This window comes from Elephas maximus, chromosome 17 (genome assembly GCF_024166365.1).
Source record: "Elephas maximus indicus isolate mEleMax1 chromosome 17, mEleMax1 primary haplotype, whole genome shotgun sequence".
Lineage (NCBI taxonomy): Eukaryota > Metazoa > Chordata > Mammalia > Proboscidea > Elephantidae > Elephas > Elephas maximus.
This window is the reverse complement of record NC_064835.1, coordinates 29,381,605-29,397,587: the sequence shown is the minus strand read 5'-3', so window position 1 is coordinate 29,397,587 and position 15,983 is coordinate 29,381,605. Positions and strand designations below refer to the sequence as shown.

The 15,983-nt window shown below is 52.8% G+C and overlaps 1 protein-coding gene across 1 annotated transcript in view; it reads left to right on the top strand.

The window, feature by feature from the left end:
* The window catches only part of KIRREL3 (kirre like nephrin family adhesion molecule 3), a 173,328-nt gene that overhangs the window by 134,706 nt on the left and 22,639 nt on the right, over nt 1-15,983 (top strand). The window contains exons 7-9 of the mRNA XM_049857550.1: nt 6,333-6,438; nt 13,888-14,036; nt 15,100-15,227. Coding sequence (XP_049713507.1) covers nt 6,333-6,438; nt 13,888-14,036; nt 15,100-15,227 — 383 coding nt within the window. The remainder of the gene's footprint in view (nt 1-6,332; nt 6,439-13,887; nt 14,037-15,099; nt 15,228-15,983) is intronic.

Sequence of the window (15,983 nt, the reverse complement as noted above, 5' to 3'; positions counted from 1 at the left end):
CAGGGCCACACCTGGACAGCCAGCTCACAGAGCCTCACACCACTTTCTTCACATTCCCTCCCTGTATGCCATCTGAGTGAGGGGAAGAGAGGGGTCAGATGGCTCTGTGGACTGGCCAGGCTTGTATTTTTGGGCATCCAAAGGCCCATCTTGTCCTTATTGTCATGTGAACTGAAAACATCACACATGATGGTCCTTTGCAAACTACATGTTCCACGTTCCCAAAACCAAAAACCAAACCAGTTGCCGTCCAGTCGATGCTGATTCATTGCAACCCTATGTGTGCAGACTAGAACTATGCTCCACAGGGTTTTCAAGACTGTGACCTTTCAGAAGCAGATCACCAGGCCTTGCTTTCAAGGCACGCCGGGTGGGTTCAAACCACTAGCCTTTTGGTTAGTATCAAGCACCTAACCGTTTGCGCCACCCAGGGACAGCCACATTCCCATACCCGTATGAGTGGAACTTCTACACCAGTAATACCATGGTCACCCTTGGAGAGGAAGCCCGTGTACAGGTGCCGGGATCAGCAGTGAGTGTGTTGCGCCTGGGGAGAGTGCGCCACCGCCTCTCCTCGCAGAAGGGCGGGCACTGACAGGGAGAAAGAGGAGCCGCTGTTCAGTCAGCTCACCTGCACTCCACTTTGCATGCATTATCTCCTTTACAGCCGTCATTTGGAGGAGGCAGGACTGTGATCCTTATTTGGAGACCTGAGGCACTGAAAGGTTGATTAGCTTGCCCAAGGCCACAGAAGTTTCCAAGCTAGGAAGCCGAGCCTTCCAGAGCCCATATGATAGCCCCTCTTTTCTCTACAGCTACATAGTAAGCACCAGCGACTATCAGTGATTATGATTAATATTAACAATAGCAATGCTTTAAAGCTCCTGAAAGTCTCCCTAAAGGGGATTCAGTGCCTGTCAGCCCCGAGAACAAAGAAGAGCTCAACACAGCCGACAGTGTAGTTCCAGTGGCCTCACTCTCCCTACGGATTAGTTTAGGTTTGAACTATCAGCACGCAAAAGCCACCTTCTCTGCTCTTAAATGCTCCTCCCTGCCACAGAGCGTGATGTGGCCAGCTGCTGGTGGCTGCTTTGGTCATAGGCTCTGAATTACAAGGCCAGAGCTGCAGGATGGTGTTGGTTTCCTCCTTATAGTCCTATTCATTTTAAATCAAATTCACCTTAAAACACTTCATAGCAGCCACGGCTCATCTGAGGCTTTACATGGCTTTCCAGGGCCTGGGTTCCAGAGCCTATCTTGAGAACTAGGGAGCTAAAATCCCTACTCAACACAGTTTAGATTCTAGAAGGCAGAAGAAACCATTGAGCCCTGGAGAGTTATAACCATCAGATGGACTCATCACCCAGACACAACAGCTGAGTTATTAGGGAGGTCTTTATCTTCCTTATTTTGCCAACAGATGTTAACAATGGCCACCATTCACCCAGCCCCACCACCACCTCCACAGGAAACTAGGACTCTCCTTCCATTCCTCTTGCCAGGGCAAGACTGGGGCAATGTGGTGGAGACACCTAGGGCACGAAATTTAAGGGGGCACTCATTCTCGGGGTTGTGCAAGTGCAGGGTCAACCTGGAAAGTGAGAGCCTCCTTAAATTTTGCTCCCTTGGTGCCTCCCTCCCTTTCCCTAGTCCAGGCACTGGTCTTACAGACCCAGCTGCTTCTTCAGGGGTGACCACCTATGGGATAGGGCAGTTCAGCCCAGCTACCGAGAGAAAACATTACGCTGTGCGTGTCAGAGGGTCCAGGAAGGCTCCACCACTGCTGAGCTGTAGAAGCCTACCCCCTGGGCCTCTGGTTCCTCGTCTGATTTGACCCACTGATGCCCGAGGTCTCTTCTTGTCTAAGATTAACCATGAGTCAGGGCTTTCTCTCTCCAAACACAAGCCAAATGGGGGAGGAATGACAGAGGGACACACAGGGTATCCAAGACTCTTACTGCCAGGTCACCAGTCATGGCTACTACAACAGCCCCTGTCTTCTTTCCGCCACCAACCCCAGCCTGGTCCAGAGATCTATGCCAGCTACAGAATCCCACGCAAAAGAGACAACTTGAGCTGGCTCCCCATAACAACAGCCTAAGCCTGGCAGGCAGAGATCATGGAAGAAGCATGTTTCTGCCCCAGGCCATTGTCCATCATACAGGAGGACCCTCCTGTCAACAAGGAAGCCCTCATCACGACAGCCCACCAACTACCAAAGAAAAACCAAACCAAACTCATTGCCGTCAAGTCGATTTCAACTCATAGTGACCCTATAGGACAGAGTAGAACTGTCCCATAGAGTTTCCAAGGAACACCTGGTAGATTTGAGCTGCTGACCTTTTGGTTAGTAACCATAGTATTTAACCACTATGCTACCGGGTTTCCTACTAGCCAAGACCTTCCTCTAAATGCCCTGGAATGATACAATCGATTTAACAGCACCCAAGATGACAGTTCCGACAGGTCTCCGGGCCTTTTCTGGCTGTCGTTCCAAGGACATGTCAGCCACATCAGGAGGGAGGCCCTGGGAAGGAGGTTAGAGTAAGAATCGGGACCCAGGTGCCTGGTCTCCTAGATGCGTCCCTGAGGCAGTCCAGGCAGGCCTTAGCACAGCATCCATCCTGGTTTGAATTCTGGCTCCACCACCTAGTATGTCACGTTGACCAGGTTACTTAACCTCTCTGTTCTCGGGTTCCTCATCTGTAAATGGAGATCATAATGCCTACTTCACCCAGGTAAGGATTAAATCAGAAGAGGCACGTCAAGCCTGTAGCACAGCTCCTGACATGTTGTGAACACTCTTTATGCATCAGTGTTTACTACGTCCACCGACCACTCTTCCGTGAGTCCCACAAGACCAAGGCTCAAAGGTGTGTCGCTGCCCCTGGGCCGGTGTCCCTTCATCCTCACAGAAGAGAGGCCTTTATCCATTTGTCCCAGGCCTACCAAGCAAAAGCACACATCTCTCCACCCCTCCTTCATCTCCTTCCTCCTCCATTTACTCATTTATTCATTCAGTGAGCATCCCACTGTTTACTGTGGACACCACAGGCTGGATCAGAGCTGCCTTTGCAAACCCACTCATTTTCTCAGTCAACCAAGAAGCATCCCAACTCAGCAAAAGCACATTTGTTGTTTGTTTCCCTTGGTCTTTATATGTTACCCAACGGAAGACAAAGCCCCCAGATTGAGTAATGGGAGAGAAAGCTTAACACCCCCAAAGCCTCGCCACATCTGGGCTCTGTGTCCAGCTGCCAAGTTTCAAATGGATGTGCAATAAAATCACTGAGTCATGAAGTTCCTCTCTCTTCCCACCCCCACCTCAATGTAATACTTCCCCGAACACACACACACACACACACACACACACACACACACACACGCAGGTTGCTGATTGAAACATTAACAGACTCTCAGCTGTAACATCTGTTCAATGTGATCTCGGTTCCACCAGCTACATCAAAGCTGCCCTCTTGCTAGTTATGCGGCTGACATCACAAGTGGGATTAAAGTCATGTTTAATAGTTGGATATGACATAAACTATTTATACCTCAGGAGCCCAGCAGGCTCCTGAAGATTCAGGTCCTGCATGTCCAGAGTGGAGTGGGGAGAGAGGGACAGAGGTGGCTCTGGTCTAGGGGTGGAGCTGCAGGTGAGACTGATGAGTGGGAAGGCCTTCCTAGGGGCCATTTTGAGGCCCCCCAGGAATGGCTGGGCACCAAGGATACGGTGAAGGTATGGGGAAGCTGAGGAGGGTGGCATCCACAGGACAACCAAAGATGAAAAGTATGCAATGGGAGAAGGGATTAGGCAGCAAGAAGGGTCCGCCAACAGGTGCCTGGTCCATCACTCTGCCTCCCAAGGTTTCATCACTTTATAAAAGACACCCAGGTGAGGGGTGGGCCTTCTGGAACTGCCTCCAAGTCCTGTGATGGGTTCCTAGACTCTGTTAAACCGGCACCGACACCTCCTCACACAAGAGTGTGACTAAGTCACTCAACTTCCCAGTGTCGAGGTTCAGAATATGAGGCATTGAGTCCAGACAGCCGTGACCATAATGCTATATCATAGGACATGCTTCTGAGCCCTCAGGGAGGTGCAAGCCCCCTGGTCCTCCCTGGCCTCTGTGTCCTCTGGGGCTGCGCTCCATCGGAGCCATAGAGCCCACTGGTGGCCACCTCACTGCTGAGTCCCGCGTGCACAGAGCAGGCAGGGACTCACCATGCAGGCCTTCTGGGGAGCCGGTGGTCCTGCTGGGTGGTGATGGCAGCCGCTGGGGGTGGGTGAAGAGCTCTGGAGGGCCGTAGCTCTCCTGGGAGATGAGCCTTGTTGCTGTTCCCTGCCGCACTTGTCTTTGTGATCATTTGAATTATACTTCAGACCCTGAGAGGGAGATTATCTCGGTACCTCTCACTGCCCTCGTAATTCTCCACGAGAAGGCAGACAAGCCCCCTGCCCCAGCAGCAGAGCTTCCAGGATCTGTGGTCCCCACCTGGAACCTGGGGATAGTGTGGGAAAAACAGGGGCCCACACAGTCTGCCACCTGCTGCTCAGGAAACTTGCCCTCCTCCCCTGGGTCTTCACAAGCTGCCCACAGTATGAGCATCTACCAGGTCCCAGGCCCCAGCACTGGGCAGTGAGACAGGGCCCAGCTAGCGCCAGCAGGGCCAAGGGGGCCGAATGGTCAAGTGATGCCAACTCCAGGGAGGGGTCAGCTCGGCCCACAGCTGGGGTTGTGTGTATGACCCTCTGAGAGTCTCAGGACCCCAGCTGTGATCTCAACCGGGAGCAGGGCAGGGCAGGCTGGGGCCTATTCTCTGTTGGTGCCCTTCACAGGGACCCAGTGAACCCCTCTGAGGGAAACTAGCTTCTTTACTTCTTTTTCTGAAAATGGCCTGAGCCCCACAAAGTCCTCATGACCTCCCAGTAGTTTGCTTGTTAGTGGGAACTGGTCCAGAAGATCGATTGGCCCAGGCCCTGGCTAGGCTATGGGGACACAGCTGCCCTCTTCACTCAGCCTAGAGCTGAGCTAGGAAGAAGGATGGACACTGGCCCATCTTCCCCTGGAGCTTGGGTGCCCAGGAATGCCAAGACCAGGTGCACTGGGAGCCCAGGAGCAGGGATGCGACCTCCTTTGGGGAGGGTCCAGAGCCCACTGCCCCCTAGCCCAGGAGGACCAGGATGACGCGGGCCCTTCTTCAGGCTTATCCTCCACCTCCCTCAACTGCCCCTCCACTCTTGGTCCTCCGCTCTCTCCATCTCTATTTCTGTCTGTCTCTCTCTTCGTGTCTGTTTGTTTGGTCTTTCTCCCTAACACCTGTCATCTTCCGTCTCTGTCTGCTTTGTTTCCCACAGTCTTTATTGCTTCTAGTCTGAAATCTTTGTCTGATTCTGTGTCTCTGTGTATTTATCAGTCTCTCCATCGCTCTCCGTCTGTCTGCTCTTTCTTTGCTTTTCTCTGTTTCTGTCACTTATTCTTACTGTTCCTTTGCATGTCTCAGTGTCTCTGTGTCCCTCTCTGTTTCTCTCTCTACCTCATTACTCTGTCTTCCTGCTCTTCCACTACCCACCGCCGCCTCCGTGGTCTCCATGTCTCTCTCTCTCTGAGTCTCTCTGCCTGCCTCCTCTCTCTGTCCATATCTCCGTGTGTCTCTTCCTCTGTTTCTCTGTCCCCTGTCTCTCCCTCTCTCTGACTTTCTATTTCCCCCGCCTCCCACCATTTAGCACTTCAGAGCTTGGCTTCCTATCATGTCAAATGAGGAAAAAGAGACCAGCCTGGGGAGCTGAGGGCCGTGGGCTCCAGTCAGGGCTCAGCAAGGACGAGGAGCCGATGAAAAGATATAAATGCCACTTTCACGTTAACAGCCGCACCAAACCCTTATACAGCAAGGGATTAAACTGACATGTCCAAGACAGAAAATTTGTATGTAATTAGGGCTTAGTGTCCACCATAGCCCTTATGTCCCTGCTTCCCAACCCCAACTCTCTTTCCAGACACTATGCTTTGTTCCAACTAAAAGCTGAGAGATGGGCAGTGTGCTCCTGGGGCCAGGGAGCCACAGCTTCCAGCGGGTGTTCCTTCAAGCCCCAGGCCTTGAATCAACAGAGTGAACCCTGGTCGCACCACCAGGACTGACCGTCCAATACAGGCACCTCCTGGGTGTGGCGGGGCCATCCGCTGAGGTCCCAAACTTTCTGGGGGCCATAGAAGCAGTGGTCTCTGGCCTTTACACTCCATATCACCCAGGGAGGGTCTTCCTGCCCCATTCCTTTCTGAATTGTGGGCACAGCTCCCCCCAGCCTGCAAGTGAACCCCTTGTCTCTGCAGATCCCCCACTTGTCAACCTATCCGTGGAGCCACAGCCGGTGCTGGAAGACAACATTGTCACATTCCACTGCTCAGCAAAGGCCAACCCAGCTGTCACCCAGTACAGGTAAGCGCACTGCAGAGAAGACAGGCTCTGATCACTGGGACCCATTTCCCTGCACCCCTCCACACCATGCCCACTGCCTGGGAGGTTGTTTATGCTCCTTGACATCGAGCGCAGTGTTTGGTTAATGGTGGGTTAGTATCTGGTCTTCACCCAGTAGCTTCTTCCCTTCCCACCATTCCCACCCAAACCCTGGCCAGATAAGGACTCTTTCCCTCCCCCCCACTTTCTCCCACCCAAACCCTGGCCACATGAGGACTCTTCCCCTCCCCCCCCCAACCTTCTCCCACCTAAGCCCTGGCCAGGTGAGGACTTCCCCCTCCCCCCCCACCTTCTCCCAACCAACCCCTGGTCAGGTGAGGACTTCTCCCCTCCCCCCCACCTCCCACCCAACCCCTGGCCAGGTAAGGACACCTTCCTTCCCACCAACCCTTATCCATCCATCTCCTTTCCTTCATACCTGCATACACTTAACTTTCACTGCAGTGAGTTTTACCCCTTCCATTTGAATACGTTGTTTATTCCTAATTTCTGAGAAGAGGAAGGAAGGCACAGAAAGAAAATTAGGAGAACCAGTAAGGTCAGAAACTGGATTCCAAATCATCCACTGTGTGGGGTAGAGTGTCCGGGAAAGGAAGGCCTGTCCAGGGGCACCTGGAACCACCCATACCTATGACTCTGTGCACAACTCTCCCACATACCAATAAAAGCATCCCTGTTTTTTATATGCTGTCTCCTTTGATGGAGCTTCTTGAAAGCAAGAACTGTCATTTAGTCTCAACGGTTCTTGGCAAGTAGAACAATGTGGGGTATGTACCAGGCACTAGGTGAATGTGGGCTGAGTGATTGAATAGACATTCAGGGACTGCTCCTCTGGATACCTTCTTGCCTGTGTACCATCACCTCAATAAATTCAGACCTAAGCACCTCCGGGGTTCTCAAGGGCAGACTCAGGACCCTCACCTCCTTTAGGTTCAAGACACTCACCTCCTTTATATTTAGGACCCTCACCTCCTTTAGCCTCAAGACACTCACCTGCTTTAGAATTGGGACATTCATCTCCTTTAGACTCAGGATATTCACCGCCTTTAGACTGAAGACAGTCGCCTCCTTTAGACTAGGGACATTCACCTCCTTTAGACTCAGGACCCTCACCTCCCTTAGACTCTGGACAGTTGCATCCCCTCGCCTCAGGAGTCTCCTTTAGACTTGGGACACTCGCCCCTTCAGACACGGGACATTCACCTCCCCTAGACTTGGGACACTCGCCTCCTTTAGGCTCAGGACACTCACTTCCTTTAGATTCAGGACACTCACCTCCTTTAAACTCAGGACAGCCACCTCCTTTAGACTCAGGACACTCGCCTCATTTAGACTGAAGACACTCACCTCTTTTAGAGTCAGGACACTCATCTCCTTTAGACTGAAGACACTCACCTCCTTTTGACTCAAGGCACTCACCTCCTTTAGACTTAAGACATTTGCTCCTTTAGACTGAAGACACCTCTTTTAGAGTCGGGATACTCACCTCCTTTAGACTCAAAACACTCAACCTCCTCTAGAGTCAGGACACTCACCTCCTTTAGACTCGAGACCCTCACCTCCTTTAGACTCGAGACACTCACCTCCTTTAGACTCAGGACACTCATATCCTGTGCCTCAGGATGCTCACCTTCTCTAGACAAAAGACATTCACCTCCTTTAGGTTTGTATAACTAGCCATGGTACCAGCCCCTCCCCTCCCCCTGGCTAGGCTTGATCATGGAGCCCAGTTGGCCTTTCTGCCATAAAGACAGGTTATTAGTTTGCAGCAGCAAATGTCAGAGATACTAATGATTCCAGACTTTAAGAAAAGGCAGGCATGGGGAGTGACGAGCAGGGTAGACAAGAGGCAGTGCCGCCCCAGAGAGCAGAATGAGAGGAGATGAGCCAGAGAGGCAGCCAGAGACTCAGGGCGGACATAAGGAAGCAGTCCCAGCAGTGCAGATAATTAAACCACCCCGGAACCGGAACCGGAACCCAGGAAGGTGAAGAGCCTCTATCCCTGAGACTATTTTAAAGTAGGATAAAAACCTGTCTGTCCCATCTGGTTTAACTGCCCATTGGTCTGGAGGCACAGGAGATAATTAGGTGGCTTTGGAGGTCCTTCTAAGCATGGGACTCCAGGCTCCCTCGAGCCATGCAGCTCAGTCAGGCCCAGGCCCAGAAGGGCGAGTCTGATCTGGCTGGGATCTGACATCTGCCTGGAAGTGACTAAAGACGCAGAAAGAAACACCCAGAGAGACCCCTTTCTCCAGGCTTCAGACCTGCACCTTCATGCCTGCTCCTCTCTATACAAGCTCGGCTTCTTTCTGCCGCTGACTCTCAGCTCTCTGCTCACAGTCCCCAAATCCCCAGGCACACCGTGTGCAGACAACACCTCTAGTGCCAGTTTCCCTCCACACGCAAAGACCACCTGGGCAGATACACCCCTTCTCCCAGTCACACTCACAGCTGTCCCAAGAAGACCCCAGAGACCAGAACACAAAACTTCCAGCTTCCATTTTTCTTCCACTCTTCCCCACATTTGTCTTGAGGTTCCACATCACCTGAGGACCTAGTTACGGGAAGGCTGGAGATAGGGGGCAGTGCACCTAACACCGTCACCCTCACACCTTCACCCGGCGCCCGGCACCTGCCTTCTGACCAGGGCAGGTTGAGCAAACGCCCTTGAAACCAGGCTGCTGGTCACCAACTTCACAAAAGCAGGACACTAAGGGTAACAATAATGAGGTATAAATCTGCTTATGGAGAGAGTCATAAAGCACAGTTAACGACAGTGAATCCAGGTGAAGTGAATACGGGCGTTAATGTACTATTCTTGCAACTTTCATTTAGTTTGGGTTTTGTTTTTTTTTTTTTTTTTTCAAAATAAAGTTAAAAAAGTAAACCACCAGGCACAGAACATGCAGGCTGGAGGTTCGGATACCCTGTGGGTTTCCCTCCCTCTCCCTGGAGCTCACAGAGCCATTTGTTTTTATTTGTCATCTTCCTGAGTGCTGCTATAACACAGATACCACAAGTGGGAGGCTTAGAGGAACAGAAAAGTATTTTCTCCCAGTTCTGGAAGCTGAAAGTCCAAATCAGGGTCTCTGTTGTGTGGATTCCTTCCTGTCTGCAGCCCTGGGCATTCCTTGATTCCCTGGCAGCCCTCACATGGCCCTGCCCATTCTGCTCTGTTATAACTCAGAAGTGATTAGGTTTAGAACCCACCCTACTTGGTTGATCTAATTGATATAACAAAGAAAACCCTATTTCCAAACAGGCTCACATCTGCAGGTGTACACCCGTTATACCCTTTGCCGTCGAGTGGATTCCAACTCATAGCAACCCTATAGGACAGAGTAGAACTGCCCCATAGAATTTCCAAGGAGCAGCTGGTGGATTCAAACTGCCAGCCTCTCTATTAGTAGTTGCAGCTCGCTGTAGCTCTTAACCACTGTGCCACCAGGGCTGCTCTGCATGTATAGGGATTAGGATTCCAGCACGTATTTTGGGGGACAAGTTCAACCCATAAACATCCCCTTGTGACCTTCTGCATTAACCTCAGGCTCTGCAAAACTCTCCAGGGCAGGGTCTGGCTTCTCCAGTGGTTTTCCAAGAGCGCTTCGGGTAGCCCCGGTGGGAAGGAAGAGGAGGGGACCACACGTCCTCCTGGTGCAGCCTCACCAAGCAGCCCAGACTGTCTTTCTAGCTGGGGGCCCTGGGATCCAAGAGGAAAAGCCTTAAGCAAATCTGTCACGTAAACACATTGATTTTTCCAAGCTGACATTGACGAGATTACAGGGATCTCTGTTTCTTTACTTCCATTTGTCATGATTGCTTCCTCCCCATTCCACACAAGAGGCTGTTCTCTCTGAAGTTTGAGGTATGCCCTCCTCTGCCCCAGCTCCCCAAAATGGGTCGTGGGCAGGCAGAAAGAGGAGCAAGTCCAGCCACACTCAGTCGTCACTTCTGCTGCCCTCGAGGGGCCAGGAGCCCAGGCTGCTCCTCTCCTGCCTCTCTGCAGTTTCCATGCCCCCAGCAGATGACAGAGAGGGGGCCACTCCCCAGGATGAAACCTGGGCCTATTGGCAGCAACCTAGCAGCTGTGATGTGCTAGGCCTCGATTCTGTGATGTAAATAATTAATCCTCTTACATTTGCTCAAATTAGACATTGATTGGGAAAGGCTTAAGCTGGCTGCTTTTTCAGAGGGACTGAGAGATGTGGCAAAAGCAACAGAGGAGGGAAGAGGCAGGTGGGTGGTGGGAGGCTGAGGGAGAAAGAGGAAAGAGACAGGGTAGGTAAGAAGCTAAGCCAAACAACAGGAAGGCAGAGAGAAGAGACGAGGGTTGGTCTCTGGTTCTTCTCTGCCTTCATCTCTCGTCCAGCAGCTGGGATGCTGTGGTTGCAGCCTCTGAGCTCCTGAACAGCAGGGACAGGCAGTTTTCTCAGTGTGGGAGGTGGTGTCTGAGCTCAGGGCTGGAGAACAGATGTGAGCAGGGGATTCTCAGGGACCAAAGACACTTCCCCAAAGGCCTGGTCTTGGGTACCCCAATGACCAGGGCTCCTTCCCAGGCCTGGGGAAGGACGATCAGAGATTCCCTCTGTATCTCCTCTTCCTCCCATGGTTGTCCCTGCCCTCTAACAAAGGAGCTGGTGTGGAAAAGCTAAGGGCAGCTGCTGCCCAGAGGGCTAGCATCAGACACACAGCTCCTGCCAATGACAAGAAAGCTCCTCTCTGCACAGCAGGCCCTGCTTCCATCTCTTCTTTCTTCGGTTCCCTTGCTGCAAAGGGAGAGGCCAGCCTGATGGCCTGGCAGAGGGAGCTTCATGGACCTGGGGGAATGGGTCCCAGACCTGTTGGGAGCCAGGGCTTCTCCTGAGCTTCTCGGGCCCAAGCTGCGGGTGCTTCTACCCTCTCTGACTCACCCTGTGAAGGCCCAAACAGAGAGGGGAGAAAGCCCCACCTTCTCCAGGAACACCCCCCCCCCACCCCCACCATGAGAACCAGCTGGCCTGGGTCCAGGTAGACAGCCAGGAGCAGAGGCCTGGGCAGAACAGGACAGGGCCTCCGTGCTCTCCTCCATCCAGCCAGCACCCTGCCAGGCCTCCCAGGTCCCTGTACTTTACCCTCCCTGAAGTCAGGTGGAGGGAGTGGAGGTGAGACACAGACCCCAACCCTGTGTCTGGAACTGAGTTTGTCAGCCTCAGCAGGGGCTGTGGCTGACTATTGTCTGGTCATTACATGAAAGTTAGAATTGAGATGATTTGTGAATAACTCATAATGGTTTGTTGGGAAGCTCTCAGGGAGCCTGGTTTGCTCTGTTGTCACACTGTAATTGTTATTATTTATCATGTCCTTAATAATGACCCAATATTAATTCATGAAAATGACCACATGGTGCCAGCTCAGGTGCTCTGTGTGAGACACAGAATGGCCTCTCGCAGGGCTGGGTGGCCAGGCCCACAGCAGCAGATGGAGGGAAGGGCTGGGCGGCCAGGCCCACAGCAGCGGACGGAGGGAAGGGCTGGGAAACCAGCCTGTGCAGTGTGAGGAGTCAGAGAAGGGAAGGTGAGGCAGTGGGGTAGGATGCTGCGGTTATTGGGAGCAGCCTTTATGGGGTAGTGCTTTCGGAGGCCCAGGATCCTCTCCTTCTCTGGTAAACACAAACAGCCCTGAACAGCTTGAACTGTAGATAAAGGAGCCTGGTTCTATCTCAGAAACGTTGTGATAAAAAAGCCAGTGTTGTCCAGAGCAGGATTAAACCAGGGGAAGCTGTGGAATATCTCTCCTTAGGAATCTGTGAGGAAAGCTCCCACCTACATACACACACACACACACACACACACCCCCTCACAACTCACACACACACTCTTGCGCACACACACCCTCACAGCATACACACACATCCTCACACACACTCATGCACACTCATTCACACACACTCACAACACACACACTCTTATGCACACACACGTACATACACATTGACACCCTTACACACATGCACTCTCACATGCTCACCCTTGCACTTGCCCTCACGTGCACACACTTACACACACCCTCACACACACTGACACAGAGGCACACAGTCTCACACACACACTTACACACACACACAGCTGTCCACATGCATGGATCCAGAGCCACCCCACAGCCAGCAGGCTGCACACTTACTGGTCCAATGCAGTGAGCCCACCCAGGGCTGGGTCTAAGACAAGCCCAAGGTTTTGCGGTCTCCCTGCTCGGTGCACCACTGACTAGCTGATGAAAGGAATCAGCACAGACTTCTCACCTGCTTACCCCACCAAGCCGCCATAGAGTCAGGGCCTCTGAGGAGCAAAGCCACGCTGGGAAGGCAGAAGCCAGGTAGGACAAAGAATAAGCACCATACCAGGAAGGGAGGCTAGAAGGGCTCTCAGGGAGAGAGGGGCCGCACAGGGGACCCACCTTGGGACAGGAGTTGAAAGAGAACTGAGAGAACTGGTCAAGGGGAAGGGAGGGGCAGGAGGCCTCACCTCTCCTACCACTTTACCTCGTTTGGAGCCTCATTTCTCTGTCTGTGTGTGGTGGTGACGCACCATTATAGCTTGGCCTTTGAGATCATGGGCTTTGACTCCTTGACCGACATCACTCAGGACAGGGCCACTGTAGAGGTCAGAGCCAGACAGCCAAGCTCCACCTCACCAGCCAGCTGACTAACTGAATAACCAATCCCCCTGCCCCCCAGAATAACTCGCTTATCAAAATACCCATGGACTGCCTGCTGACCAGCTGACCAAATCCCACTGTGACTGCTTCGGCAGTGTTATGGGTTGAACTGTGTCCCTCAAAAATATGCCTTGTGAATCCTAACCCCTATACTTGTGGATGTAATCCCATTCTGGAATAGGGTTCTTTATTATATTAATGAGGCCACATCAGTGTAGGGTGTGAATCAAGCCAGTCACCTTTGAGCAATAAACCAAGCTGATGAGGCACAGAGAAGGAAGCAGAGATGCGGGAGATAGATCCCAGCCACATGAAGATCACCAAGGAACTGAGGACCAGAAGCTGAAAAGAGACAAGGACCTTCCTCTAGAGCCAACAGAGAAAGAAAGCCTTCCCCTAGAGCTGTTGCCCTGAATTTGGACTTCTAGCCTCCTAACTGTAGGGAAAATACGTTTCTGTTTGCTAAAGCCACCCACTTGTGGTACTTCTGTTACAGCAGCAGTAGATAACTAAGACAGATGGGAACAAGGCCCATTCCTCTCCTAGCCCCTGAAGTAACCACTCTGTGGAGATTTCACCTCAGGAACTTCGCCCAGTGCCAGGCCCCCTATGTTCCTGTGGGATGGAGGCTTCCAGCTCCCAGAGAGACGTTCCCCCGTAGGAGGGACACCCCTGTGGCTCCAGAGCCATGCCAAGCCCATGGGCCCTCTGTTCCAGGTGGGCCAAACGGGGCCAGATCATCAAGGAGGCGTCAGGAGAGGTATACCGGACCACCGTGGATTACACATACTTCTCAGAGCCAGTGTCCTGTGAGGTCACCAACGCCCTGGGCAGCACCAACATCAGCCGTACAGTTGACGTCTATTGTGAGTGCAGCTGGGGGGTCGGGGGGCTTCCCCGGGGAGGGGAGGAGGATGCACTGGGAGGGTCTCTGCCTGGGGCCTGAGAGACCGTCACTGGATTCGAAACACACAGCAAAACAGTAACGCCTCACAGGCACAGAAAGCTTTGCACTGTACAAATGGCTTCCTCGTGTAGTGTTTCAGGTTTATTTTCATCCTCACAACAAACCTATGACCAAAAACCACACCAAACCCACTGCTGTCGATTCTGACTCATCGCGACCTTATAGGACAGAGTAGAACTGTCCCACAGGGTCTCCAAGGCTATAAATCTTTACAGAAGCAGACTGCCACATCTTTCTCCCTCGGTGCGGCTGGTGGGTTCAAACCACCGACCTGTTAGCAGCCAAGCGTTTAACCACTGAGCCACCAGAGCTCCTACAACCCACTGAGGCAGATCTTGTTAGTCCAGTTATCCAGATGAGGAGATGGAAGTCCAGGCTCACACAGCAAGAAGGGGGCAGGATAAGAACGGAGGTCAGGCTTTGGATTCATTCACAACAGTAGTTAGCCACGGAGAGGGCACCAGGTCATGTCGCCTCCTTCATGCTGTACCTCAGGGAGCTAGGCCAGGCACACAGGGTAACTCCATTCCTGTTGGGGAAGAGGGAAGTTGGCTGCAGAGACAAGAGGGGCAGGAGGACGGCCCCTCTGCCCACACACTGCGGGTGGAGGCTTCTACAACACTCTGAAGCCAGGTGGGACCGGGACAGGGTTCGGTGGGAGCCTCAGGTAAACCCAGGCAGAAACTGGGCCACGCGCCTTCTGTCCACTGGTGTGGGCCCAGGGGAGGCCCAGCTTAGGAAAAAAGAGCTTTTCCTTACGCCTGGGTCTCCCTGCAGACATAGGCCCACCGGGCACAGGACCACAATGTGAGGGATGGGCTGAAATGGAAGGAGGCGGCACAAGGACCAGCTGCCACTCTTCCTCCAGCTGGAGTGGGGGAGGAGGAGGTGGGGAGCAAGGAGGGTCCCAGAGCCCTGACCCACCCAGGCCCTGTCTCTTCCTTTCTCCCTGCCGGCTGCAGTCGGGCCAAGAATGACCACGGAGCCCCAATCGCTGCTGGTGGACCTGGGCTCTGATGCCGTCTTCAGCTGCGCCTGGACAGGCAACCCTTCCCTGACCATCGTCTGGATGAAGCGGGGCTCCGGCGTGGTGAGTCTCAGCTCAGGCTTCTGGCAGGGGTAGGGGAGATGCCTTCCAGGGCCCTTCTCACCCCTAGATTGGGGGGATCAGCCTCCACAGATTTGGCCCTTCTAAGGCCAGTGTAAGCCCGAATGAGAAGAGGGAACCCCAAATACCCACATGTACCCCCTCGGCCCGGAGCTGGTGGGGGAGTGGCATTCAGCCATTTCACAGGATGGGCCTTGTAAGAAAAGCAGGCAGCTGCCTGTACACTGGACACGAAAAGGCCCCAACAAGGCTTTTCAGCTTCCCCGAAACAGATAAGTCATCCTTTAGCCTTTGGGTGAACACTGCTGTCTTTCTGCGTTATCCTTTCAAAATGTATGGATTCTCCCGTGTCCCTAAGTGTTTGCCAGTGAGAGCCTTGGGGCAGGGAAGGTGGGAAAGAAGTAGAAGGAAATTGACTTTGGTGCCTGCAGGTTACCAGGTGCCGGACACTGCCCTATCCTTGAGGGATTATTGCCCCATTATACAAATAAGGAAACTGAGGGTTAGAGAAGATAAATAACCGACCACAGCTCCAGTTATTCACAGGTGGAGCCAGGATTCAGACCCTGATCTAGCTAATGCCAAAGTCTGTTTTCTTTTCATCACTCCAAGCTACATCCCAAAGGCATACTGCAAATGACTCAGAAAAGACAGTTGTGGGGATAATTTCACCCATGGACAGCCTGGGAGAGGAGAAGCCATCACAGGTACAGGGAGGTCAGGAAGCCTCTGTTTCCC